At 38.6% G+C, this 27138-nt stretch overlaps 3 protein-coding genes across 5 annotated transcripts in view; 2 read left to right on the plus strand and 1 right to left on the minus strand.

The window, feature by feature from the left end:
* Positions 1–591: 591 nt before the first annotated feature.
* ubxn6 (UBX domain protein 6) lies at positions 592–8723 on the minus strand. The gene is made up of 11 exons (XM_041790893.1): positions 8532–8723; positions 7877–8034; positions 6367–6431; positions 6133–6261; positions 5891–5988; positions 4714–4789; positions 4494–4578; positions 4157–4376; positions 3276–3406; positions 2997–3145; positions 592–2460 (listed from the first exon to the last, which is right to left on the minus strand). The coding sequence occupies exons 1-11, from the start codon at positions 8612–8614 to the stop codon at positions 2335–2337; spliced, it is 1320 nt and encodes a 439-aa protein (XP_041646827.1). The 5' UTR covers positions 8615–8723; the 3' UTR covers positions 592–2334.
* Positions 8724–10254: 1531 nt separating this feature from the next.
* Positions 10255–23368, plus strand: uap1 (UDP-N-acetylglucosamine pyrophosphorylase 1). 2 transcript variants are annotated; one of them, XM_041790886.1, is made up of 11 exons: positions 10255–10360; positions 11101–11414; positions 12462–12666; positions 13296–13471; positions 13565–13737; positions 17830–18023; positions 18133–18273; positions 20095–20283; positions 20500–20541; positions 21461–21527; positions 21649–23368. In XM_041790886.1, exons 2-11 carry the CDS (start codon positions 11132–11134, stop codon positions 21739–21741), a joined length of 1563 nt encoding a protein of 520 aa, XP_041646820.1. In that variant the 5' UTR covers positions 10255–10360; positions 11101–11131; the 3' UTR covers positions 21742–23368. The 2 variants fall into 2 exon arrangements, with proteins under 2 accessions (XP_041646820.1, XP_041646821.1); XM_041790887.1 differs by lacking the exon at positions 20500–20541 and having other exon boundaries at positions 21649–23367.
* Positions 23369–25546: 2178 nt separating this feature from the next.
* Positions 25547–27138, plus strand: part of ddr2a (discoidin domain receptor tyrosine kinase 2a) — a 50054-nt gene continuing 48462 nt past the window's right edge. For both annotated transcript variants that reach the window (XM_041790879.1, XM_041790881.1), the window contains exon 1: positions 25547–25707. The gene's annotated coding sequence lies outside the window, so the exon portion shown is untranslated. The remainder of the gene's footprint in view (positions 25708–27138) is intronic.

The raw sequence follows: 27138 nt of genomic DNA on the forward strand, positions 1-27138 counted from the left end.
TTTAGTGACCTCTTGTTGCTACTTTTAACCCAGTTTTTGCCACTTGTAGGCCATTTTTGCCACTTTTAACCCGTTTTGATGTCTTTGTCCCTTCTAACCTTATTTAAGCTACTTATTTCCCAGTATTGCCACATTTTGCCTTTTAAAACTACTTTTAACCCATTTTTTCCCAATTCTTTCTCTATTTTTGCCACTTTTTTGCCCGTAAAAGCCATTTTTTGCCAGCTAATCCTGATTTTTTTGCACATCAGGATTAGCTCTGAAGTCTGACATTACTTTCTTAGTGGTTTATTTGAATGAGCCCATCCAAATTGTTAACATCAACAATTAAAGGGTAATTTGTTTCAAGAAAAGTTTATATTTTTAAAAAGGCTGTTTTTTACTTCAGCATACATTAATAAAATTCTTTTTGCTTTGATAAGAGTGGTTGTTATTCAGGTTAAAAATAAAATATGGTTATCACATCTTACCTTTACAGTTGACAATAATTTTGCAAACCTTCAGGGGCCCCCAATTTGTTGAGCCCCAGAAAGATTTCCCCTCCATCCCTTCTTATGGGCAGCTGTGGGTATATATAGAGGTATAACAATATTTCTAATAATTCTGTTTATTAAACAAAAGATGCAAGCAATGTTTATTACAGGCAGTTTTAAAGCAACAGAATTCAACTCAGTATATCAGGACTTGTCACAACTCACCAAGTGTTAATAAAGGTTGCAATGCCGATGAACAAAAACACTCTTCTATTTAATATGAACTTGTGAACGAGCCAGGAGAGAAGTGTACAACATTGCTTATTATTGACTTGGCCTTAAAATGCTTGGGTTTTCAGTCAGACTGCACATCTGGCACCAACACCTACCCAGCTGTTATGTTCTGTACTTGTGCAACTGCAAGCACAGGTTTAAAGTTGTGACAGATTTTCAGTCAAAAGAAATGCAATTTAAATCTTCTGGGATCTTTGTCAGCTGCATGGTTGTGCAAAATTAATACATGACAGAAGCAGATGAGCAATGGGAGGTAGGTTGTTGTCATTTAACCAACCAATATCTAGATAAACTTTAATAAGCCTTTACAGGTTACTTGTGTAAATGGAAGAGCTAGTAACAAAAGAAATGGATCATCTCCCAGTGAAGTGAAAGATTGGACTAAAACATGTTTAAAGGTTTACTTAAGTCAGTTTCACACATTTGGATTCAGAGCTTTCTGTGGGGCTTGTAGGAGCTATAATTTTATATGCTCCTTCCATGTTATAAATACAGTACAATTTTATGCCAAGGTGATGTGGTAGATACAAACAAATACAGTCCATGCTGCCAGTTTTAACAACAGGAAAGTAAATCATGCCTGTCTACATGCTAGAGCAAGTTGGATATATGAAGCTTCTGCAATGAGTCTTGTCTACTACACTTGTAATGCTGTACTTACAGAAATGTCATTGCATGGCTATGTCAGCATAATACACAGAAATCCTTATCAATATTTGTAAATGGTCAATTTTTAGCCAAATTATTGAGAAAAAACTTCGGATTTGTGGTTTAAAATTTCAGTTTGTGCTCACAAATAGAAAAATAAAATACGATTTGAGGTTTCAATTATGGACACTAACACATTAGAACTATAAACACCATCCACACGTATCTCACACTAAATTTATACCAGACAGCCAACTGTTTACACACAAACACCGTTTTAACTCGAGCAGTGCCAAATGAAAGAAAGTTTCAAAGCCAATTCAGACAGAAACCAAGCCGCTTTACATTATAGCAGCTCAGTGCTGAGACTTTACACACAAGCCAACAAGATTCATCCACATTTACTGGTACTTGGCTTCACTGCTCTACTCAGTTTTCTTCTACATGCCTGTACAGCCAGAGAAGTACACTGTTAGTAAACAGACTGAAAAGAAGGGGAAGTAGTGCTGACACAGTTAAAACAAGGTCTCTCAACATGCCACGTGAAGTATACCTGACTGGTTGACTGTTGGGTTGAGCACAGAGGACTGCTGCTGCAGTCTGCTTACAGCACAGCATGTACATTCACTCAGGATGCAACAGAAACACAACACTTGCCCCCTGCTTTCTCCGTCCATCTATCTGTTAGTAGTGCTTCCTTCAACACTATGTGCTGCTGAGACAGTCTGTAGTGTGACTTTATCCCCGTCATGGAGGAGGAAGGGTATGCTCAGCAAAACAAGCACATTAGGGTGCACTGCTACTTACTTAAGATAGAATATGAAAAAATAAGCTTATCACTAGTCATCTGTAAGGGGCAGGTCCATCCCAGCAGTGCTGGAGGGAGGCAGCAGGGGATGTTCAGGGACTGACTGTCTGCTCAGCTGAGGGTCCGAATGTTTTCCAGCAGCTCTGGTTTAAGGAGTGTGGGGCTCTTTCCACCGGCAGCAGCAATATCTGCCTGCACAGCTGCATCCCAGGAAAATGTGAGCAGGGCTGCAGGGACCTGGGGTAAAGATACAAATATGATTTCATGTTTAACTGAAGCAATAAACAGTCAAAGTTCAGTCATTTATCTATACACTAAATCATCAAAGAAAAGATCAAGGCAAGAACAAAAAGTGTCAGAGGCTTTTACTCAATAAAAGCTCATCAAGAATAACTCAACAGATCTAGTAACAACCAACATGGTGGTTCAGTGGTTCAACGGTTCAATAAATGGTTCAATAAATGTCTCAAAACTGGCCTTTTATACCTCATTTGTTCCTACTTATTAGGTTCCTTTTCAAACAGCTTGAAACATACATCTCAATAAGGAAAAAAAACCTGTTTCCCAAAAAAAGAGACTACCTCATGTTGTTTTATTATTTGACCATTATCAATATTAATTTCAGCATAACATACTATAAAACCTGTTAGAGAGTCTTTTATAGAGGATCATTTACATGTTATGGGGTTTGATTATAGAAGATGAAGAATATTTGAACTGTGGCAAGAATTATGACACATACATCGCCGGACAGGTCTCTGGTTTCAACTCACCAGGTTACACTCTGCGAGAGCCACGTCTTCGGACTCTTGTAGTTTCTGACTTCCAGGTGCGATGAGCTCAAAGGGCTGCCAGCCGTCCACCAGGGACTCTCGAACAAACCCAAACAGCACCGGCAGCCGGTCCCATGCATAAAAGGTCCCTGTCGTGACACATCATCTTTACTAACCTATTTCCATTTATATTTGAACTTTTGGTGAAACATAGCCTTACTGTAGTCACTTAATGACTTTTTTAAGTGTTCTGGATTAGTTTTAAAATGTTAACATTACCTTGTAGCAGGTTTCCATCAGGTAGTCTAACCCTGAGCAGGGTATAGTTATATTTCCTTCTTTCCCTCTGCTCCTCTCTCTCTCTCATGGCCTTCGTGCGAAGCATGGCGTTCTTCTCCACCAAATCACTCCTGAAAAACACATAAAAGATGTGAAGATTGTCTAATATAGTTCCTTCAAATGGTGAACATACAAGACTAGAAAACAGGATAGAGAGTTAAGCATGATGCAGGAAAGACTGATAACAATCAATACTGGGTGTTTTCTAGGCTACTGACAAACACAGCACCATGTGCTAACAGCATGACAGCACAGCATTGACTGTCCACGCTGCATCTTTGATATATTTCCCTCGCTGCCATGTAAATGTCAGTTTTCCCCTTAAACAATATTATATCCAGTACTTTATCTCAAGTGTGGACAAACAGAGGAGAACTGCTTTTACTGCAGAAGGTGGTATAGTTTTGCCTCCATGTGATAAAACTCAGAGCATTTCAAACACAGATAAAGATAATATTAATGCAGCACCATCTCAGATTTTGTTAACCAAGCTAACAATCTCTTTGAGTGAGAGAAGACAAAAAAAATCTCTTTAATTGTCCATGTCAATGTGAGCAACAGGGTAAAATAAACATTATCAAGGGTGTGTTACAGGCTTGACAACCGTGGCTAATAATAATATGTGTTCTTACTATTTACTGTGCAATTGATGTGTGCAAAAGATGTGTGGTCTGAGATTGTTTGGAGCAGATGCAGCTTTGAAAGAAAATGTAGCAGCAAATAGTTTTGACATCTAAAGCCCAATGTAGCGCTGGATTGCATTGCACTATATCATGATATAATTAAACCTCTCTAACCACTTATTCTAAATGTTTCTGTACCTCTGTTGCTGCTCCCTCTTGAGCTCCTCGGCCGTCAGATTGTAGAATTCTGGAGGCAGCTCGAAGCGTTGGGCATTTGGAGAGGGTTTGAAAACTTGAGGCTGCCTGTCCAGCTGAGCCCTGACTGGCTCTCCTCTCTGGAGACGATCCCTCCTCTCCTTCATCAACTCCAAGGCATCGGGACTCTGTTCTAGTAAAACCAGGAACTCCTCTTCCTCTTCTGAAACACAAAACATGTAATGATGACTGAAAATGGCATATTACACTTTCTATATTCTCATTTTAAAATGACCTTATGAAGATTCACAAGCATTTGTAAATAAATGGATCAGTTTACCTTGACCCTCTACAGGAAGCATGATACTTGTGAATCCCAGGGCCTGCAGGAACTCTCTGCTGCCTTCCACGCAATTAACTTTCTCCTGGAATATCATAAAAGTACATACAGTATAAAGGAAGTAAAACAATACCTTCCCTTTTGTCATACTCTCAAAGATTACATGAAACTATTAAAAATTAAACTTTGATCATGTTTGAGGTCAAAACTACAAACACACCTGGAACACCTTGTTGCTGAGTTTAATCTTCCTGTATTTCTCTTCTGTGGGGTTCTTACAAATATTGTCAACATACCTGTTCAAGAAGAAAAAATAAAATACTTCCATTTGAAATATGACATTAAGGAAGATATTCAGCCATTTGAGAAAAGTGGAAAACAAGTTAGAGAGTCAAATGAAAGGAGGCCTCATTAGCAGGGCTTTCCATAGACATATTGAGTAGTCAGCCAGTAGGAAAAAGTCCCTGATGAGGGGGGTCCAGGGCTTTGGAGGCCCTGTCCTACTGTCTCCATCTCTGCCTCACAGGGACAGGTTCTCAACATGTAATATTAATATGTAACAGTCTATAATGTGCCCTGAGATGTGTTTGACGGTCCGTCACATTAAAATGCTGGGTTGCAAATGTGTGCCTGGAAAAAAATGTGGGAAAAAATCTATGATGTGCTCTTGTTTTGAAGGATATGTCCTTATTTTTTTCCATTACATCTTTTGATTCCATTTGAAGTCCAGCTGCACCATTTTATAAAATCAAAAACACGTTTATGATTGCAAAATGTTAGAAATTTGCGTCACGATTTGACATTAAAGAGATGTTGGTCCTGATGTACGACCAGTTGAGAACTACTGTCATAGGCTATCAAGTCTCCCTGGAAAAAAGGTCGCTGATCTTAATGGGACAAACCTGGTAAGAGAAAGGTTCAATAAATAACAGACAAATTGCTCACCCCAGTTCAAGAGGGAGTGAGAGAGAGTGATCTGATATCATTAGGTTGCTGCCACCATGACTTCTGAAACTGCCTGTTATACAGTTATGACAGAGACAGTCTCCATGCAGTAGAATGTAACTCTCTTGTTTTGCTATCTGTCGATCACTGAAGTCTCCTCTCAGCTGAGCACTCCCGTGCTCCTACACCGACAAACTAAGCGACGGGGCTGACAAAGACAAACGAGCATCTTCCTTGTGATCCAACCAATTTCAGTGGGGGATGAGTGCTTTACATGTACAGCAAAAGCTAGGTGCTACTTATTGGTCTTAACTACTTTATTGAGTAAACAATAGGGAAAAAGTAACTGGCTGTAATTAAGTGCAGAGTTGGCTGTTTGGCTGACAGCTTGTGGAAAGCCCTGCTTTTAAGGAAGAAATTTATCATCATTCATTAACAATGATGTGTCTTACTTGCTTATAATGTCCACAGCAGCCTTGACTTTCTCTTTATCTTTGTTAAATGTGTGGATCATCATAACAGAAGCTTCAACTTCATCCTCCTCAAACCGCTGGAGGTAAAAACAAGGTTTGTGTTTTGACAACAGAGCACATTAGAATAACATTCAGCCATTGTGAACACCAAACATGCAGGGAAGAATTGAAAATAAGTTTGGATTTGAGCAAAAACAAACAAACAGCAGCTTCAGACGTACCATTAGAATGGCCTCCTTAATATGAACTTCCCTCTCACTCTTAGTGAGAGTGGTTCCAGTAAGAGGACAGGTGAAATAAACACCTGACACTGACAGACAGGCTGGATCCTTCACTGGCACTTTGGATCCCTGCAAAGGATTAACATTCACCGATAATGCCAGACTACAAACTGAGTAATACAAAATCTTCATGTTGTTTTTTTAAATAACCAAACAAATATCAAAAATACCTACCTCCGCTGCAGCTGCCTTTTCTTTTTCAGCCAGAGCAGCCGCCTCTGCCTCCAGCTCTCTCTTTACTACAAATACAGAAAGCATGCAGCCAGTCAGCTTTCTTTTACATGATCAAAAAAAAAAACATAGTCTTTACATTTTAACAGATCAGTGAGGTTATTTAGAAAACTCTCTCTAGACTGGCTTCCTCAGTAAAACTACCATTTAGATAAACTGTCAAACCCAACACTTTGAATGAAACAGAATTTAGTCAAGGATAACTGAAATGATCATTACAGAAGTATTTGGCTAAGATTACCTGAAAATACAGATTTTGACAGTGTTTAGAAGGTATGCACAGTATTATCAATATGATATCGATATCTGCGTATATCAAACTGAAATAAGGATTGAACTTTTAGGTCTAGAACTACATTTAAATATTTGTACCAATATCGCCCAAAATTAATTTGTCAATATCGGCATATTGTATATGGACAAAAATCCAATATTGTGCATCCCAAGTATTAAGGTTGAGGTGTAAATGCCCTCTGCTTATAAAGAACAACAGTGCAACAGCACTATTTTTCTCTTTAGTCTTAGTCTTTAGATTAAATATCTTTTAGTTTTAGTAATTTCAACCCTTTTTAGTTTAAGTTGACGAAAACCCAAAAACATTTTAGTGTAATTTTAGTCCATAAAAAGTCTCCAAGCATTTTTTGTCTTTACTTTAAGTCAAAGCATTTATTCTCTAACCTGAATCAGGAAACAAATCATGTTAGTGTGTTCTACACACTCCGCCAAACCTAAGGTCCCTGCTTTCTACTGCTAAGAGGCAGAATAGCTACAGAAGCATTGTGTTTTTTGACAGATTTACCCACAGTGGAGAAATGTCATGGATTTTGAATGTCCGAAGAAAACGAAATTGCATTTTAGTCTGGTTTTAATCATCTTGACAAAAACTAAACTTACATTCTGTCAGTTTTAGTCATCTCAGATCTATCTTTGGCTAGTCTTAGTCAATTTTTGTCATGGAAAAAAAAGGCTGTTGATGAGCAATTTTAGTCATAGATTTAGTAGGTAAAATTAACACTGGAGTCAAAGGTATAAGAAAATGTTTGTTTTGTGATCTTGAATTGCTTCTTCATCTAAAAAACACAGATTTTAGAAATAAATATTTCACTTGTAGGGGGTTGAAAAAGATAGCTGTGCTATAATATAGCCTGTTATTTAGCTCCAAACTTAAACTTAAAGTACACTCATTAGAGGAACCTTCAAGCACAAACAAAACTTTCAAGGCTGTAAAACAGGAAGTCATTAACATGGTTCGTCACCCTGCTTTAGATATTGTGACCTGTTGCACTTTATTGTATGATCTTGTTTATCATGTCAACTTACCCATTATATGACAGTACAAAATACACAGTCCTACTTCAACTGCCCTAACACAATCAATGAACTCTCGGTTACACGGGGAGGGGTGCAAATGTGATTTCAGACATCATTGACAGCTACAGTTGTTTATTCTCACCCTGGTTCCTAATGGCGTCCTGAGAGGTGTGGACCTTCGGCCTCTGATGCTGTTCAATCCTCGCCAGAGCTGCAGCTCCAGCCCTCTGGGCTCCTTCACTAGGAGCATGACGATTATTCTTTGTACTGGAGCTGCTCTGCACCACCTCTTGCCTCCTACTACAGAGTTAAAATGTCAGACAGTAAATTTACAGGACATATTTCTTCATGTTCGGTCACAATTTCCGTTAACTGGAGGCACCACAGCATTTTCTCGCGCCAGAGAGCTAATGAGCCTGTATGCTAACAACAACACCCGGGCGCCTATATCATATTATCTCTGTTTTCAAGAGAATAGTTAGGCGGCTTTACGGCGAGTTAAAGTCACTTTGTTAAGCAACTTAGAACACTGACTCAATAATCTTGTTCATGGATTAACTAACTCCAACCGCTGTGGCTATTATATAACGTTGCTAACCGCGGTGAACGATTAGCTTGTGAAACGCTATCTAAATATCTGCACCAGTGTTGTTAACGCCACGATACACTACTAGCAAACATATAACCCCTCAATGAGCAAAAGACATCCGTTAACTGATTGAATTCCGCAAACCGTTGACAGCTCAGGTTAGCTTTGTGGCTAGCATTGGAGTAAATGACCAAAGTTTGGTATTTACCTCGCATCTTCAGTTAATTTCTTCCCTGGTCCCGCGGATTTAAATTTAATGTCTTTCTTAATGTCATCGAAAAACTTCTTCATTTCTTTTAACTGTCACAGAAGATAAATGTAAGAGCAGAAACACAGAAATATAGACGAAAACCTATCAATGCTTGGCTGGGAGGAGGATCATAACAAGTCTATCAGCTGACAGAGACCAGCTTCCGCCCCACAGACGGTCATGGCGCCACCCTGTGGTAAAACAGAGAAATGCAGAAGTCGTGACAATATGTAGGAAGATCGAGTTTAATTGCTTCATTTCCACAAGTTATGCTTCAGATGTTTCATACAGATCATTCGAAATATTTTTTTTCATTGGAGCACCATCAGGTACAGGGCTGTCTGAGGTTATCACTGTGGGATTTGTTGATAACCTCAGCTCCATAAATTAATAAGTTATTAAGCGGACTCATCATTAAACATGAACATTTCTTAAATATAAAAAACAAGTCTGAATAGTGTTAATTAAGATTTTACCTTAGTGTGCTTTCCTTAAAAAACATAAGCGCATGCTCACATATATAAACCCCCTCAAAATTGCATACCAGCACAACCCAATTACCACTGGCATGGTGAATACCAGGAATGGAAAGTAACTAAATATATTTTCTCAAAGTACTGTAACTGAATAGTTTTTTCCGGGGAACTTCTACTTTTTAAAAATACATTTCAGATCAGTTCAATCATTTACTTTTACTTCTACTTCAGTAAGTTTTAACCAGAGTAACTGCACTATTACCTGAGTACAATACTTCTGTACTTTATCCACCTCTGATGACTACATAGTAACACATAGAGAGAAAAAGATTACACATCACATCCTAAAACAACAGTTGGACTCAGCAAACAAAAGTAAATAGATCTAAGCTTTGCCCACTGTGATTTCAAATTTGGGTGAATGTGTGGGCAAAGTTCCCCATCATGTACTTCAGCAGTGTTTACATTCGTTTTATATGGGTTTTGTTATGTTTGGATGTTGCCTCTTGTACAGTGATCCCTGGTTGAGTTCTTGTGGTCATATTTTTTTATTTCTGGTGGACTGTTGTTGTTTGTGGTGTAAGACACATCTGCAGTCTATAGTTATCCACTTAGTTTGAATTCCCACCTGTGACTGTAGGTGCTTCTAGATGCATACTGCATCAAAATACATCGCATTGCTATGAGCTTGACTCTCTGCTTTGCTCTTGCCAGAAGTGGCAAACTTTACCACAGATTTTCAAGAGTTGCGGCAGCTCTGTCAAATTGTAGAATATTCAACATGTTCAAAAGTGTAGTTGAATTATATGCAGTGCGGGCAAATAAAGAAAATTTGAAGGTATTAAATTTAACTCTATATAAGTTGAATTAAGGGGTATAGAAAATGGATGGATGGATACGTTGAATTAACACTGTCAATTTTGCAATATCATGAAAACCATACAAGAGGATGGTGGCTACCTGAGTAAAGTTTAAAAATATAAAAGTGAAAAATGTATTAATTAACACAAATGCTCATTGTAACTACATGCATCTATTGATAAACAATGAGATTCAATTAAAGGCTATTTTAACGGGACAAAGTAGTTATCTGGAGAAAGCTTCACTCTGATTACAGCAGTGATCGATTTTACGAGGGACACTTGACAGCAACATCGCACGCACTCTTTCGGCGCCGCCGCGAGTGCCACGTCAAACGTGACGTAGCAGGAGGTGTAGTCCGGGTGGGAGGTGTCTTAACCAGTACCATCAACCTCTTAGTCGCTGATAGCAAGTAAATGGTTTGAAACCCTAGAGGAACACTTGTCCAAGGTAAGAATCCAGTCTTTCATCCATGTATGTGTTTTTACAGGACTGTTTGTTTCATCCGCTGTTAGCCGGGGAGCTGCCGGTGTCTGCTCTGCACCGGTGCCCTGTCAGTCGCGTGCTGCTCATGCTCGATACAGCCGTTAACACAATGATAACCAGAGTTTACACAGCAAACATGTTAATTGTGAACACAACATAGTAACAGGTACCCCTTTTTATTATCCTAGCGTAACTCTGAATGTAGCATTCTTACAACATGAATCTGGCGTATTTACTGTGTTTTGGTAAGATACATCTGAACTTTGAAATCATGAATACAGTCTTTTGAAAACCTGAACTGAGAAAGCGTGGATATTTAGTATCAGAACTCCTCTATGGTGATCTATCGCTACGTACAGTTATAAGAAATGCATTGTGTCTAGCTGTAGCCCTTAGTATCTCATCCTGATGGTTAAAGGTCTCTCCTGTAGTGATGATGTCCTGGTCTAGCAAGGTGCTCACTGAGGGCGTGTGTACAAGGAAAAAAATAATTAAGCATTCCAGAAGTACCTTCTACCTTTCCCTACAGTTCCTGTAGAGCATACAAATGTCATACTGGGTGTTCACATGACTACTGGTTGTGCTTGTTTTACTGGCCATAGCTGACATGCAGGCATACAACAGAGCTCAAATTTGTGTGAACCATCAAACAAACAAACAAAAAAATGTCCCATTCATCCCATGTTTTCATGTACATATTTCAGGGTGACAGAGTTAATAAAAGTGCTGTTGATCATGGATCCAAGTACAAGCGGACTTGCCCAGAAGTTGGCTGAAGCCGGCCAATCTCACCTCCTTCAATTCTGGAAGGAGCTGAGCCCTGAGGAGCAGGCTGAACTGATCCAGGGTCTGCAGGGGATGGACTTTCAGGAGATCAATGGATTCTTCAAAAGTGCCATGGAGACATCCAGCAACACCAAACAGGAGAAAATGGATGCTCGCATGGAGCCAGTGCCCAGGGAGGTGCTGGGGAGTGTGACGAGGGACAGGGAGAGTTTAAAAGACTGGGAGGTAGCAGGTGAGCTCCTCCAAATGGTTGATCCCCTAAGATTCTGATTTTAATACAAGAGAATTTTTGGCAATATTTGTTGGTTCAATCATTCATACTGCAGAGGAGCAAATACAAGCTCTTAGGCAATACTTGATACTTATAGTAAAAGCTTTAATCCCCTTCAATAAGACTAGGGTATAGCAATGAAGTGGTGCTGTTGACTAACTGTCAAAACGGCACACAGGTGGGCCAAATGAATAATAATTTATAATCAATTCTAATTGATTTTAGACTGGGAAACCATAAGGTGTTTAAAATACTCATGGTAATCCTGATACAGTGATGATGAAATGGCAAAGTGGCATCTGTAATAAAACTTTTTGTTAAAGCTTATCAAGACATCTACTTTAGAAAGCCCTCTTTGCTCGCTGTGTGGTTGTCCACACAAACAAACTTCCCAATCTCAGTCTCCTGTGTAGGTTTGACATATGAGTTAGTCAGCTTGCATTGGTTCACTAAACTTTGCGCAATCACTCTTGCAGTGGGGGTCTGACCATTTAGCGAGCATGTTGAATTTTTTTCCTGGGAGGATGAAAACATCTGGTTTTGGTTTGAGCCTGACGTAAATAGAGTTACTGCTTGACCTTCATTCATGATGTCACTGTGCTTCTGCGCTAACAAATCTGAGTGCGTGTGTGTGTGTGGGTGGGTTGGAGCGAGTAATCATTGTCTAAAGGGTCCACCCAGTCTGCTGTTATAAACTTTGTCGTCTGGTTCTTGTAAGAAAAAAAATATTGCATAGCAAGTCACGTAGCAGAAGTTTATGTAAGATAAGCTGGAAGTGTTAAAGACTATTGACCAATGAACTGCAATAAAAGCAATTATGCTTGTTTAGGGTTATTGGTTTTCAGGGCAAAGTTATTATTATTACCACTGTCAAAGTCCAGAGGGACAAGTCATAAAATGTTAGGTGTTGGCTTAATACAAATGATAAAAAATCTTTCAAACAAACTTTTAACCATATTCTTTATTCTTCTTTGAATAAGAACTCAAACTGCCGTGTTCTTCGTTTAGGTCTGCAGTGCATCTCTCAGAGCAAAGTTGCAGTGTTGCTGCTGGCCGGTGGCCAGGGAACCAGGCTGGGTGTCTCTTACCCCAAAGGCATGTATGATGTGGGGTTGCCGTCCCACAAAACCCTCTTTCAGATCCAGGCTGAACGCATACTGAAGCTGCAACATCTGGCTGAGCAGAAGCACAAAACCAAGTGCTGTATTCCCTGGTAAGGAAGGTTATTCAGAGAAGACAAGTAATATCACAGCAATGTCGCCAGGCTTTCAGTCAGTTTAATTGCTGCTTTATACATAAACAAGAACTGATCTCAGTTTCAGTGTACGTATTTATTTTCATAACGAAAGCTGAAAACATTTGGCCTAATTGTGTTTGATGATGACTAAATGGGTCAAATCTCTGCCAGCATCAAAGGAAACTAATTGAAGGAAGTTGTGTTACTGAAAAAGGATTATTCCCTGTGGACAGGAATCCAAGGACAGTTTGAAAACTTAATGATGCAGATACCAGGAAGGCAGTGGAGTGTATAAAGTTATAACAGTGCTGTAGTCAGGACTTAACAGTTATGTCAGATCAAGCAGAAGACATTCCTTCAACAGATCTGATCCTATAAGGAAGTTGTTTCATTTTTATTGCTTGTCATAAACATAAGTGTTACCTGTCTTAACATCAGATTGAAGTCAGACGTTTTCAACGTGTTGTCTTGAACCTAAGGAAAAAGTCAAAATTATTTTTTTGGGCATATAACCCTCTTTCCTCCCCTACTTGTTCGATGTGTTTTACATATACAAATGTAATGGCATTTAAAGGAATCTTCTGTTTCTTCTGTTTTGTCTGCAGGTACATCATGACCAGTGGTCGGACAATGGAGTCCACTAAGGACTTCTTCTTGAAACACAACTATTTTGGCCTGGGCAAGGAAAACATCATCTTCTTCCAGCAGGGCATGCTACCAGCCATGGACTACAATGGCAAAATCATCCTGGAGAACAAAGGAAAGCTCTCCATGGCCCCTGGTAAGATCACTCATGATCATGACTTTAGCTCCATTGACAGAGCTGTAAATGTCTTAAACATCATAAATAAGTGTGACTATGTCTGTTTCTCAGATGGGAATGGGGGTCTCTACAGAGCTTTGGGGAACCAGGGGATTATGGACAATATGGAGCAGAGGGGAGTTGAATTCGTCCATGTGTATTGTGTTGATAACATCTTGGTCAAAGTGGCCGACCCCGGCTTTGTTGGTTTCTGTGTACAGAAGGGTGCGGACTGTGGAGCTAAGGTTGGTCGATCCTTTGGCTTTTTTGTTCTTTTCTTTGTTCTTTTCATTTTTACTGTATCTACAACCCCTCTTAAAGATTGCAGTCATTCCTTAAGATGAACCATAATGTTCAAGTGAAATTTTTTAAAGCTTTACATGGTCAAAGTGCATTTAAGAATCAGCTATCATAAAGAGTACATCACAGTCATATCACCTAATCATATGGTCAGGCACCATTTGTTAGAAATAAAAAAATGTTGATGCACCAGCAGGTTGAACAGTAAGCTCATCGTATTCCTGTCAGTAATGTTGTTTGATAAAATCATCCCTCATTTATGTGCTCCTGAAAACCTGATAAGCTCTGTGGCCTCTCATCAGACAGGGAAGTCATAAAACTGTGATAAGGAAACAAATAAAATAGGAACAAAAGTAAAAAAAAAAAAAAAAACAATTAGATGGTGAAAGAAAGTCCATAATATTGATTTGAGTGAAAAACAAATTTATCTTGACAAAGCTGAATATGACTCAACTTTTGTGAAATATCAAACATTTTTAAACTTAGAAATTTGAGCGCTGTTTTCTCCTTGCATGCTTCATAATGTGTCACATGACCTTCGATGCCATCCACTGATACTTTGCTGAGTTTCTGTTTCTTGAGTTTTCTGTCCCAAAATATTTTTGCTTTCATATTGCTTCTTCACTGCTCTTTCACATTTTAATTAGAAACTTTGTTACAATGGTCTCTTTGGCCGTTTACCTATTTGAGTAGTAGTACATTCATTTTTCCAAAATGTAAACCTTGAATCATAGGCTGTGTAAAACATGCATGTAGGCTTGGTGAGGTCACACATTGGCACAGGTGGAAATTACTGAGTAGCATCTGAGGAGATGTACAGTAAAATATGATCATTCCTTATTAACTAGAACAACATGATAATAGATATCCAACCAAGTTGTTCAGATAAAATCCCACCTCTGTAATAAAGTGAAATGCACAGCAATTGACATTGTAACTAAACTCACAGAGTTGAATTTAACACTAAAAGTATCCATATTGGCCGACACTACGTTTAAACTTCACATTTAAAAGTCTTAAATATTTTAAAGTTGGCAGAGCTGCTGTAAGTCTTGATTATCTGTGGCAAGGTGAGTCGACTCTGGCAAGAACAAAGCAGAGCAAGGGTCAAAGTCAACATCAGAGCAAGGCATACTAATGAAGAATAGGTTCTATGTGTTTAGAGCACCTAAAGTCACAGGCAGGAACTCTAACTCAGTGGATAACTTCACTCATGGTGCAAATGGGACAACCGAAGTGGAAAATGTAAAAGAGTGTTGTACTCAAGTAAAAGCATTGTTACTCAGGTTAAAATTAACTTAAGTAGAAGTAAAAGTTCTGATTTAAAATGTGCTAAAAGAAATATAAGTACCCCAAGAAATACTCAATAACAGTCCTTTAAGTAGATATAATTAGTTTCCACCTGTGCACATTGGTTTCTGAGGCGGACTTTTGTAGTTCACTGGAAGCATTTGCCAAAGTATTCGGCTAGTACCTGGTAAAGCTAAAGCTGAAATCTTCCAGTATGTTTGTTCATATATATGGAGTGGGTTTCAGTCTAGTATTTAAAAGGTGTGGCCAGTTTGCTATAGCAACAGTTTGCCTTGTTTGTAGTTTGACCACACAGCTGCACCGTCTACTCCTTACCACTGGGTGGAGACACAGACAACATTTCCTTTTCTTGTGGTTTTACTGAGAAATAAATTGATTGCAGCTTTCTAGGAAATTGTAGTGTAGTGCTGTGAACTTTCTTTTACTATTCATCATCGTCTCAGATAACACGTGTGATGTTAAGATGTCACTTTTTCCTGAACAGTTTCTTTGGACAGAGTGTACTTTCATTTTGGATGGAAAAAAGCTTTTCGGGGTAAAACTATCATCCTCTTGTAAACAAACCATTTTCTTACTTGGCTTGTAATATGCACCAGTACAGCCAACATACTGGGCATGGAATAACAGCTTGGTATGTGCCTCAGTAAACAGGTTCATCAGGTTCACACTGGTTAAGGAAGAAGATCCACCAGCATAGCCAGTGTAGTTAGTTTCACTTTAAGTTTTTACAATCACATATCAAGGCCTATGCAGTCATTTGATCAACAAAGGCACTCCATAGAAACACACCATCCCATGAACAGTGCACTGTTGGTAAAACCCAAATTTAAATCTGTGTTTCATGCACCAAAAGGTTGCCCAGCCTGTATGGGCTTTCAAGATGCTGGAAATAAAACTGACTAGAGCAACAATATCATGAAAGAAAAAAGAGGAAATACAATGCTGAACATGCTAAACAATGGCAAACTAAATAATAACAAAGTCTAGTTTCTAACACTTTAGAACTTTGGCCATGTTTAGCACTGAATATAATTTTAATCAAACATAAAGTCTTTTTCTATGCTATTGGAAAGTAAATAAACACAAGCTGAGCAGGCCAAAACTCATTTTTTGTAAACAGATACTGAATTATTTCTTCCTGAGATACAGGAAACACATGTGGAAAGGTTTCTGAAATAGTTGTATATTTTTTAGTTTAAACTGCAGGACTATGCGTTGATTCAACAGCCTGTATAGAGTGGTTAAATCTATAGGATTTTCCCATATTGTGCCCCATACATTTTGCCCTCTACAAGGCCTGGCTGCCGAGATGCATCCCCACGGCATGATGCTGCCACCACCATGTTTCTTAGTGGGGATGGTGTGTCTGTGGTGTTGTTCACTGTCCACCAATCACATTGTCTTCAACTTGTCCATAGAGTCTCCCACATCCCTTTATGCGAACTCGAGTCGAGATTTAATGAGTTTTCTTGTATGCTCAGAGTAGTCATATATGTCTCGGTGGCCTCTCTCACTAATCTAGTTCTTGCACGGTCACTCAGTTTGTGAGGACGGCCTGATCTAGGCAGATTTACACATGTGACATATTCCTTCCATGATGAATTTAACTGAACTTCAAGAGGTATTCAGTGCTTTGGAAATTATATTATATAGAAAATAACATTTTCTCTGAGTTGCTTGGAGTGTTCTTTTGTCTTCATGGTGTAATGGTGGCCAGGATTACTGATTGACCAGTGACTGGGCCTTCCAGACTGTCTCCAGCTGTAAAAAATATAAGCAGTTGTTACCAAGGCTGCTACACAATGAAAAATAAACAATAATCAAAGAGGACAGCTTGCATCAGTTAGGAGTTGACTGAGAGCTTAGTAAGTGACAGTGATGCACAGGAAGCAGAAGCTGGTCTTAAAACAGTTTAAACACATTTATGTTGCTAAGGTCTAGACTTTCTGCTTGGGTAAAAAGATATGATCTAAGAGTTATTCATACATGAGAAGGCAACTATTGCTATCTGGACTTCCTAACTTGATTATGAAAGAGGTAGATGCCATGGTATCTTCATTAAACCACAGAGTAGACAAGTTTTCATGTATTTCATCTTGTGAAAGTTTTATGTTCATGCCTTTTTTGTAAATATCTTCTATTTTTTTTAGGCTGTTTCATCGCGTGCTATTTACTGATGCTACTATGTATGTTTTGAGTGAACTCGGTGAGATATTTAACTTTGAGCCTTTTCTGTTTGACATTAAGTTTTGTGGTGCAGCAGAGATGGAAGGATCAGATCAGAGCAGAGTCCCACCCTCCCCGATAAATTACTGAGCTCTGCTTCAGTTCATGTGGCTTCCCCACCACCACCCCTCACCCCACCCCGTTTACAAACCCCCTCATCAGGACGCTCTGTCATTAGCGACAAACAGATGGGGAAAGGGCTTTTTCACTATAGCTTAGTGACTGTAAAAGGAAGAATACATGCTAGAAAATCAGATCCTTTTTTATTTGCAGTTTTGGTCTTCCACCACACTTTTTTTAAAATATATTTTTTTAGTTTATTTGCCAGTCATTTTCTAATTTTATTTCTATCATCTCTACCACTTTATCTGAAGATCTGATAAAAATGGGACATCAGAAACTTTTCTTTCTTTTGTTTTTGTTTTTCCTTTTTTTTTTGGAAATGTTAATATAAACACTTATCCTACTAATTACAGGATTTCTATGATCTGTTTTTGTAGGTGGTAGAGAAAACTAATCCAACAGAGGCAGTGGGTGTAGTCTGCAAGGTGGATGGCCGCTATCAGGTGGTGGAGTACAGCGAGATAACTCTGGCAACCGCTGAGAAGCGCAGCGCTGATGGCAGACTTGCGTTCAATGCTGGAAATGTTGCCAATCACTTCTTCAGTTTCTCCTTTCTTAAAGACATCGTACAGTAAGACACTCATTCATGCATTTTGTACATCTGTCATCCTTTTTTCCCTCAAAATTATTCAAAAGAAGCAAAAACCCACCTTTGCTAATGCTTTCTCTCTATATACCAGGAAGTACGAACCACAGCTGCAGCACCATGTGGCCCAGAAGAAGATCCCATATGTGGATGCACAGGGTCAACTAATCAAACCAGACAAACCAAATGGGATTAAAATGGAAAAGTTTGTCTTTGACATCTTTCAGTTTGCCAAGTGAGTGTCTTTTTTCCATAGAGGGCACAGAGTGTGTGACAACATCAGCAGCTGCCTCTTACTTTAAAACTGAAAGACTAACAGTACAATGAATATCTTGTGCTACCTTTGAGAGGTGGCTACTCCATATATATTCCTCTGGCAGGCCTCAGGGTCGACATTTGACTGGACCATGATCCATCCCTCCTTTTATGGACCAACCCATTTTTCCAAACCCATTCCCTATCCACTAGCCCCAGTCCTGCTATTGCTCTAAGGTCTGGTCCTGAAGCAGAGCCTGCCAAACTCTGCAGGAGTATGGAGGTTTACGAGCTGTTCTCTCATTCCACCTCCTCCAGTGTTGCATGACATCAGCTTTGAGTCACGCCACTACTAATAGAACTTTACATCTAATGAAAGGATTCCTGTAAAAACTGAATGATGGAAAAATAATGCAGACACATCCAGCTCTTTTGAGGTTTGTTTGCACTATTTCAAAGTAAAATGGATGAAAAGTAGTTTGTGGTGCTGCTTGGTAGATGGATTACAGTTGTGTTCGGACTGGCACGCTGGCAGTTTTAGAAGAATCCAGATGGCCTGACTCATACCGAAGCCAGATTTTCAAAAAAGTCCCACTGTTTGTGCCCTTTTTCTTCGCACTGTTGTGTTGAGTTAATTTGCTTTAACACTAAAATTTCAGAGTTTTTTTTATCCCTAACTGAGCACTTGGTCTGTTTAGAAAATGGATCAAGGCCCCAGGAAAAGTGTGTCACTGAGGGGATTTTGAGATATATTTGCTGCTTGAAATTCTTATAAAAAACTTTAAACTTTATAGAACATAATGGGGCACAATCTTAGATTAATTTCTAAGTTCACAGAAGTGCAGACTTGCCTTTTTAAATTAGTCATTTATTTACTATTATTTTTTATGTGTACCTGTGAATTTTTCTTTTTGGTACCAGAGGTCTGAACAATACAGTACTGAACCTAACTTACCTTGAAATACCTGACTAAGACTGGCCTTTTCAGAGGTGGACTTGTGTTAACAACATCTTTAGGGCTATTTTTTTTTAAGAGTTATTTAACTGAGACAGCCTCATTGGGATTACACATGTCATTTTCAAGAGTGTACTGGCCCAGACAGACAGCAGCACAATTAACAGAATTACTTTCTTGTTAGAAAGTGGACACGTATATTTTTAAAATAGAATAAACTATTTTTAAACATTGAAAGTGGTCCAGCTCAACTTAGCAATATTGTAATTAATCTTTTTTTTTAATTTTTTTATTTCTTGAGTGAAAATTTATTCAAACAATATCAGTTTCGTAGGATAAGTTGATAAATGCCATGAACTGATTTATTTTTTCAAAGGGAATAATAGATTTGGACACAAAAATACGCATGTCATGTCACTGGCCCTCACACGTTAGTACAACATCTGTATGACATGCTTATTTGCAGTTAAAGTAGCCAGGATTAGTGGAAACTGAAATGGTGTATTATTGCTATTTTTTTTTATACGAACATGCAGCTCTTGAGTCACTGCCAAAGATAGGCCAAAAATGATCTGCCTCTGTCCTCAGAGTATCTAAAGGACTATTTCAGTAGTGTTGTCAGTTTTGTGCAAGTTACTTTGAAACCATTTTTCTCCAAAACTTCAACTTTCCAAGAGATATAAAACAGCATAGTTTTCAGCTTTCAAAAATGCACTCTAGAAAAGTTTATTTATGAAATATTTCAAATCAGTAGATTTGTATATCACTAAAAAGCAACAGTAGGCCAACAGTTTTTATCATTTAGTGTGTTTTTTGTGTGCTAATGTGCTTTTGTGTGTCCAACAGGACATTTGTTGTGTATGAGGTGCTGCGGGAGGATGAATTCTCCCCTCTAAAGAACGCTGATAGCCAGGATGGAAAGGACACACCCACTACAGCCAGACACGCCCTCATGTCCCTCCACCACCGCTGGGTGCTCAACGCGGGGGGCCACTTCATTGATGAGAACGGCAGACGTGTGCCCGCCATACCAAGGTGACCACAGCTTGCTGCACCACACTATGATGCATGTCATACTGTATAACTGGAAATTAGAACAAACACCTCGTTTGGCATGAAAGAAATAGGTTAAAACTACATGCATAGGCTTTTTTTTTTGTATTAAGACATTATATTCTTTTAGCCTTACATTCTCACTTCCCCTCTCTCATGCTTGGTCTTGCTCCTGTGTGTCCCGTGCAATGTTTCCAGAGATGGAGCAGCAGGCAGTGTCACAGATGCTGGCAACAGAGAGTAATTATTATCCCCCTGCAGTACCCAGCGCATGGTGATGGGGTTTTGGCTTTCTCTCCCTCTTGCTCAGAAGTGTTAACACTTTATAATGTTGATCCTTGACGTCCCCTCTCCTTCTTTACCACTGAAAAGAAAACACATGCCAGTCGGCTGCTGTTTTTCTGTCTTTTATGCCAGTGGTGATGAAGGAGGTGACAGCAAGGATCAGTTTAGACGGGTAAAAATGCAATTCTCTTCAGATGATGTACGGCCAGAATGAGCTGCTGATGGATGGTTTCCCTTCAGATGATTGCTACTAATACACATAACAGATTGCATGCTGGGTAGTGGGCTACAGATACACTTTCAAGCAATCAGTGACAGCTGTGCAACAAATAATGAACCTGTTGATTTGTGAGTATTTTTTCCATCTGTTTGTTTATAAGAATTCAAATGAGCATGTGCTTTAATATCATTCATGGCAGGCGCTATGAATGTGGGCTTTTTCTTAATCAACTATCTCTTTTTCACAATACAGCTGTGTGGGCAGCTGCCCAGGGAACACCTGATATACCTGATGTGTGATTAGTGATTGTTGTCTGTAATGATTATCTTAAAAATAGTTGGATGGCACTAATATGGGGGAAAGTCTCTCCAGTTTCTCTGTGCAGCGATGCATCCACATTAGCTGTCATTCATCTGTTTTCTTCTCAAGAGGGATTGTTACAGGTCAGAGGGCTAATCACTGGTCATGTTTGGAAGTGCTGATTCTTTGCCTTTGAACTCTAATCACAAGCTGCAGTAGAAGAACAGCTGTGCCAACTATGTACAGCTGTTTCTTTCAAACCCATCCTTCTGCCTTTCATGAGACAATCACTCATTCTGTTTCTCCTTTTTACTCCTTCTCATCCTCCTTGAATTTGTTCCTTTTCCAATGTAGCCTGAAGGATGGAACAGACCTGCCAATCAAATGTGAGATTTCCCCGCTGGTGTCCTACGGGGGAGAGGTAAGGAGGCAAAGCCTGTTGAATGTAAATGCCAGATGTAGTCCTGCTCCTGCTCTCAACCTGAAAATTAACCTGTGCACTCACTAACAATGTCCTGATGGAGTTTTTTTGCTACTTTAAGGGCCTTGAAGAGTTGGTGAAAGGACAAGAGTTTCATCCAACCCTGATGATCGACGAGAACGGAGTCCACGAGTTAGTGAAGAATGGAGTTTAGACAATGAAGAAAAGAGAGACAACCCAAAGACTGACCTGACCACGTATGCAGGGAGATACTGTGATGTCATCGCTGTGCAATAAGAAATGTTGAGTGCATGTTTTCATAAAGTGGCTGTACCGTCCAAAATTTATGAATGAGCAAGATGAAGTGTAACGTTTACAACTCGTCACCAAGTTTTCTTTGCCTTGTATGTTAATGTCATTGTTCATATTTGTGTTGAAGAGCACTTGGCAACAGAATTAGATGAAGGACAAAGTCTCTGTCATACCGACTGGATGAAGCAGTCTTCAGGTGCATCTATTTATTTTGCTTATGAGACTTATTTTTATATGTACTGATAGATGCTCAATAGATGGCATATACCATCTATCCATTTTATCTGTTGATTTTTATACAACATTATACTGAGATGACATCATTGGAGAGATTTTTCTTACTAGCATGTAATCAAAGTAAATGGTACAGGGGTTGGGGGGTATTTATAATATTGGCTTCTCTTCTGTTTGGAATCATTGAAGATGAGGTATTATCCAGCTTAAAGAGATGCTTTGATTACTATCATCTTTATTAAACAAATGTCCCAAGGTGAAAAAAATCTGTGTGTGTGTGTTACATTTAGAATATGTGGCTGTATGTGTAAAGGCTTTCAAAATTAATTATGTGAGAGTTTTGGTGAATTAACCAGCATGTGGCTATGACTATCACTGCTCTGTGTGTAGCTGTCGATTCAGAGTTTCCAGCACATGTTTTATGTTTTAAGATTGGCCTGAGTGTGCAGCTCTGCTGCAGCTATGCAGGAAATCTTCTTTGAGGCTCCACTCTAAGTTATTTGATTTCTTTCTGAAGCTCCATAACTGCAAGAAGATGTGAAATAACCAGAGGTGGAAAGAGCACATGACTATTGTTCTAAAGTAAAAGTATAGTTACTTTGGTGAAAATGTATTTAATTAAAAGTACTGGTCTATAAATCTACTCAAGTAAAAGTATAAAGTATTTAATTGAAAGTTTTCAATTAAATACTTTTTAACTTATCTAATATGAGATTAAATCACAGTTTGTCCTACTGCAATTTTCAAATTGCAAAGATATGATATTTCTCTGACGTAAAATGTGTTTAAATACCATTTTACAACTTTTTTTTGAAGCAGAGATGTTATGCCCTCCACATCACACAAGAATTCAAGTGTTTTTTTTATATATAATAGTTTGCAAAAACCCTACTTTCCATAATTTGTTTACATTTTTCTTACTAGAAATTATAATGACATAAAAATGATAATTCCCTTCAATAGAACAATTCTTAATGAATTTGTCATGAGTCCAAATTATCACAATTAAATATATTTTTGAATTATTCAGCCCTATTTATTACTGACTTTCATATTGATGTTTACGCCACACTTATAGCAGAGCTTTATGTTGTCATGATGATTGTTTACGAGGCTTTAAGATAAGTAAATCAGTCAAATTACTGTTGTGACTGAAGTAAATGAATAAAAATATGTCAACAACTGATTCATGCATCATCTAATTTCATCCTAACATATATACCTGTCTTACAGGAAAAACTTGTCCTTTTGGTATTGTGTTTGTTATAATGAAGAATGATTTATGCTTGTGGGTCAGGTCAGGAACTAAAAAAATAATTGTTTATTAAACCGCAATCACAATACTGAATTAAAAGAAAAAGGATTATTTTCCTCCATTGTTGAGCCATAGTAGGTACTAATGAGTTGTGCAGTAAAATATGATCTGTCCGTTTGGCAATAACAAGTGAATAGATCTCCTTGTTCAGGTGAAGTCACACCTTTATAATAAAGTGAAACACAACTGATGTCATGGGATCTAATGTAGACTCGTTCTTTGCTATGTGCTTCTGTGAAGTCAACAGAGGTGGAAAAAGTACAAGAGTAAAGTACTAAAGTAAAAGTACAATAACTGCATTGAAACAATTTCAATATGTACTCAAAAAAGTAACCCGTAAAACTACTCAGTTACACATATTTTAATAAATGTAATTAGTTACTTACACCTCTGGAAATAACCAGGGGCGGAAAGTAACTGATTACATTTACTCGAGGTGCTGTAATTTAGTAGCTTTTTTGTGTACTTGTACTTTTTTAAATCACTACTTTTGCCTAAGTATTTTTTTGGAGAAGTATTGTACTTAGTTACATTTTTAAAAGCATAAAGTAATGAGTAAAAATAAACACTAAAAGCCAAAACGAGGAGGTCTAAGCTTTATCCAAAAACAAGAAAATGGTTATAAGTTTGACTTCCTCAACACATGACGGTCAATTGCAAGTAGCGAGAGAATGATAGCACATTTCATCCTGTTATGTTTAACTTTAACCCTGCAAAGCAGATGGCTACGCCTGTTTCCTTGTTTCTCCCTGGTGAATCCATCTTGCAAAGCTCCCGTCTGAACCATTTGGGCCAGGTTAGAAAGTGACAGGACCAATCAGCAACGAGGGGCAGTGCTTTCAGGCTCGGCGGAGTAGTGACTTATGTGGCTGATGCAATTATGGCGGAAGACAGTGTGGATGCTGCTAAAGCGCCAGTTTTATCAGAATATGACGACATTTCTTCATTAAAAGAAGAACAAAGAACATCAGTGAGTTGTTTTCTTTTCAAAAACGACAAAAGCGTACTGACATGTCTATAGTCGCCATGGTTCGCGTTATTCCTATAGACTGTAGAAAGAATGGTTATTCCTCGGTAGCTTTTTTTAATTTTTTTTTTTTTTTTTTTTACTGAAATTTTATTGAATACTTTTTACAACAAGAACAGACAGGTGCTCAAACATAAATATACAAACAAAAAGGTATTAAACATAAAATTATTCCCTGGTAGCTACACACACGAAATTCGATAGCGGTTACGTCACGTGTTTTGTTGTTCTGACTGGCCCCTAAAGATGTGACAAACAGAACATTCATCCAATCACACTCCGAGTTTCTTTCAAATCCTCTGCCTTTTCCCAAATGCTTAGTATTGAACGTTCTGACATGTCAGGTTAGTTTCACTGTAGGTTAAATAACATCTTGTAATGAACAACCTTGTTGATCCATATTCTCTTGTTTTGTACATTGAAGAAAGATCATATCTCACCTTGAAAATCCATTGGGGATGACAGGTAGCACCCAGTACTCTGAGTTTAAATTACTTTTACTTGAGTAGAGCTAAAGAGCAGTTTTTGTACTTCTACTGAAGGGGGTTTTTATCAAAGTAACTGTACCTTTACATGAGTAAAAAAAAAATCAGGTACTTTTTCCACCTCTGGAAATAACTACACTATGGACACACAAAGAAGAAAACAATTAGAACAGTAGAACAGCCAATAATCAGTTTTATGACACAGCCTAATAAGATGGCTTTTTTATTACAGTCCTGAAAATGTAATTTCAAACTTTGAATTTAAACTTACTTGACAAATCCTAACCCAGTGAAATAAATGCTCCAATGCTCCATAAATTTGTGATGAGATGACAGAGAAATTACTTCAGGAGACAGCCGCTACAAACTTTGAATCATGGTTGCTTCAGCCTCTGGTTGTCAAAAGAAAGGCTCTTTTCAGAAGGAAGAAAGCTTTCTGATTGAGCATTGGATTCAGCCTTAATTGAAACCGTATGTGTGGCATGTGGAATTCTGGGTCTTTGGCATGCTCCCAGGAATCCACAGAATGTGAAGGTTTTTTTCCTCTCTCTGTCTCTCTTTCTTCTCTCTCTCTCTCTCTCTCACTCTGTCTCTAGCCTCCTTTTTCTCCTCTCTCTCTTTTTTCCAAATTTGCAGGGGTGTCTTACATCAGCCCAGTGAGCCTTGGTGAAGGCAGCTGGTGGACGGAGAGTGAGCGAGTGAAAGAGAGAAACGTTTTGGATTGCTACGTCCAGCCGTCTTGACTCTCACTGGAATAATCTCAAACCATCTCTGAACAAATGGTCTGAAGGACAAAACATCTTCAAAGTAAGCCCTTCTTCTCTTTTTGTTCTTCTTCTGGAGTGTAAATGTTGTAGTTTTAAGTCTTACCACAGTTCCTGAGGTTTCTCTGAAATGTTTAAAATTATTACTCTGGTTGCATGTTTGAACTTCATGTACTTTTTGTGTGAGGTAGCTGCTGTTAGCATGGCTTACTTAAATAGTGGACAACAGAGCAGAGCGCTGCAGTGTTGAATTCAGACTTGCCTCTGCTCTGCTGCAGATCCAGCTGTTTCAAACCCAGTCAGTACATGCACATTAACCAGGCTTAGATGATTAATGCCTTTTTCTTTTATTCAGGCACAGTCTCACTTAAAATCATGACCAGGGTTTGAGAAAGATTAAAGTGTTTCACCTCTTAAGTCATTTAACAATTTCTTAAGGTTTACTGATGCATAAGATTAAGGGCTGTCCTTAATGAGTTAAAGTTAGTTTAAGCTTTTAGGATTTAAATAACCTGACTGTCTAGACATTGAAGTGATGGCTGCATCATACAAATGTCCTTCTATTGTGCAGAATTGCTCCGAGTCTTTTATTCACATGCAACAAAAAGAAGTGTAACTAAAGTAAAAAATATGTGACTTTTATTTGAAAGCCTGGCTTAAGCTCACATGTTTTTGTTTGCTTTATTGTGGTGGGGTGTGATGGGAGTCTGTTTTGGACAAGTCAAACAACTGACTCATTTATGGCTGCTTAGATTCTTTCAAAGTTTACTGTGGTCATCTGATGAAATGTGGAATACTCAAGTTACAGCTTTGACAAAGATTTCCATCCTTCCAGCACATGTCCTGCTTTTGTGTCACAGAGGTGGTGTGTGTTATGTAGGTGTTATGGAGGTGGTATGTAGGTGTCCTCCTGTGGCATGTGGGCGATAGAAGTTCACACAGAGGCCCTTATTCTTCCTCATCCGAGTTATTTGGTAACTCAACTCGACACTCATCTGAAGAGTTAAGAATATGTATGAGCTCACAGCTGGGAAATTTGAGCCGGCACTCAAGGACCTGAACAGAAGAGGTGCTGCTGATCATCAATGGAGTAATTGTTATGTAGAGGTCAAGGTGATCCAAAGGTCGTGTGCGTGTATACAACTCTAGTTGATGGAGTACGCTGGTCCACATAGGATGTACGGCTATTGAAAAATGAGACTAATGCTGTAATACAGTTTTATTGAGCATAACATTTTTCAGTGTCTTTCTTCCTCAGTATACTCCCTTTCTGCATCGACACGCTGCTGCATTCAGGTCTTCCACAGATCAAAGCAGAGCAGCAGGTCTTCAGACAGTTGTCTCAGAACCTCTGTCATACTTTTCTGAACTTGTGATTCAAAACGTGTTCCTTTGAGCACAGATTTGATCTTGGGAAAAGGGAAAAAGTCACACGGTACTAGATCAGGTGAATAGGGAGGGTGATCAAACACTG

The sequence above is a fragment of the Cheilinus undulatus genome, linkage group 7 (genome assembly GCF_018320785.1).
Source record: "Cheilinus undulatus linkage group 7, ASM1832078v1, whole genome shotgun sequence".
In the NCBI taxonomy this organism is placed as follows: Eukaryota; Metazoa; Chordata; class Actinopteri; order Labriformes; family Labridae; genus Cheilinus; species Cheilinus undulatus.

Bases quoted from the DNA above. Each gene is read 5' to 3' on its own strand.
- uap1 (XM_041790886.1), top strand. From the start codon at position 11,132: ATGGATCCAAGTACAAGCGGACTTGCCCAGAAGTTGGCTGAAGCCGGC. The intron at 13,472-13,564 runs GTAAGATCACTC...TCTGTTTCTCAG, and splicing joins AAAGCTCTCCATGGCCCCTG to ATGGGAATGGGGGTCTCTAC. The intron at 21,528-21,648 runs GTAAGGAGGCAA...TGCTACTTTAAG, and splicing joins TGGTGTCCTACGGGGGAGAG to GGCCTTGAAGAGTTGGTGAA.
- ubxn6 (XM_041790893.1), bottom strand. From the start codon at position 8,614: ATGAAGAAGTTTTTCGATGACATTAAGAAAGACATTAAATTTAAATCC. The intron at 5,989-6,132 runs GTACGTCTGAAG...TTTTACCTCCAG, and splicing joins TTAAGGAGGCCATTCTAATG to CGGTTTGAGGAGGATGAAGT. The intron at 3,407-4,156 runs GTACAGAAACAT...TGTGTTTTTCAG, and splicing joins AAGAGGGAGCAGCAACAGAG to GAGTGATTTGGTGGAGAAGA.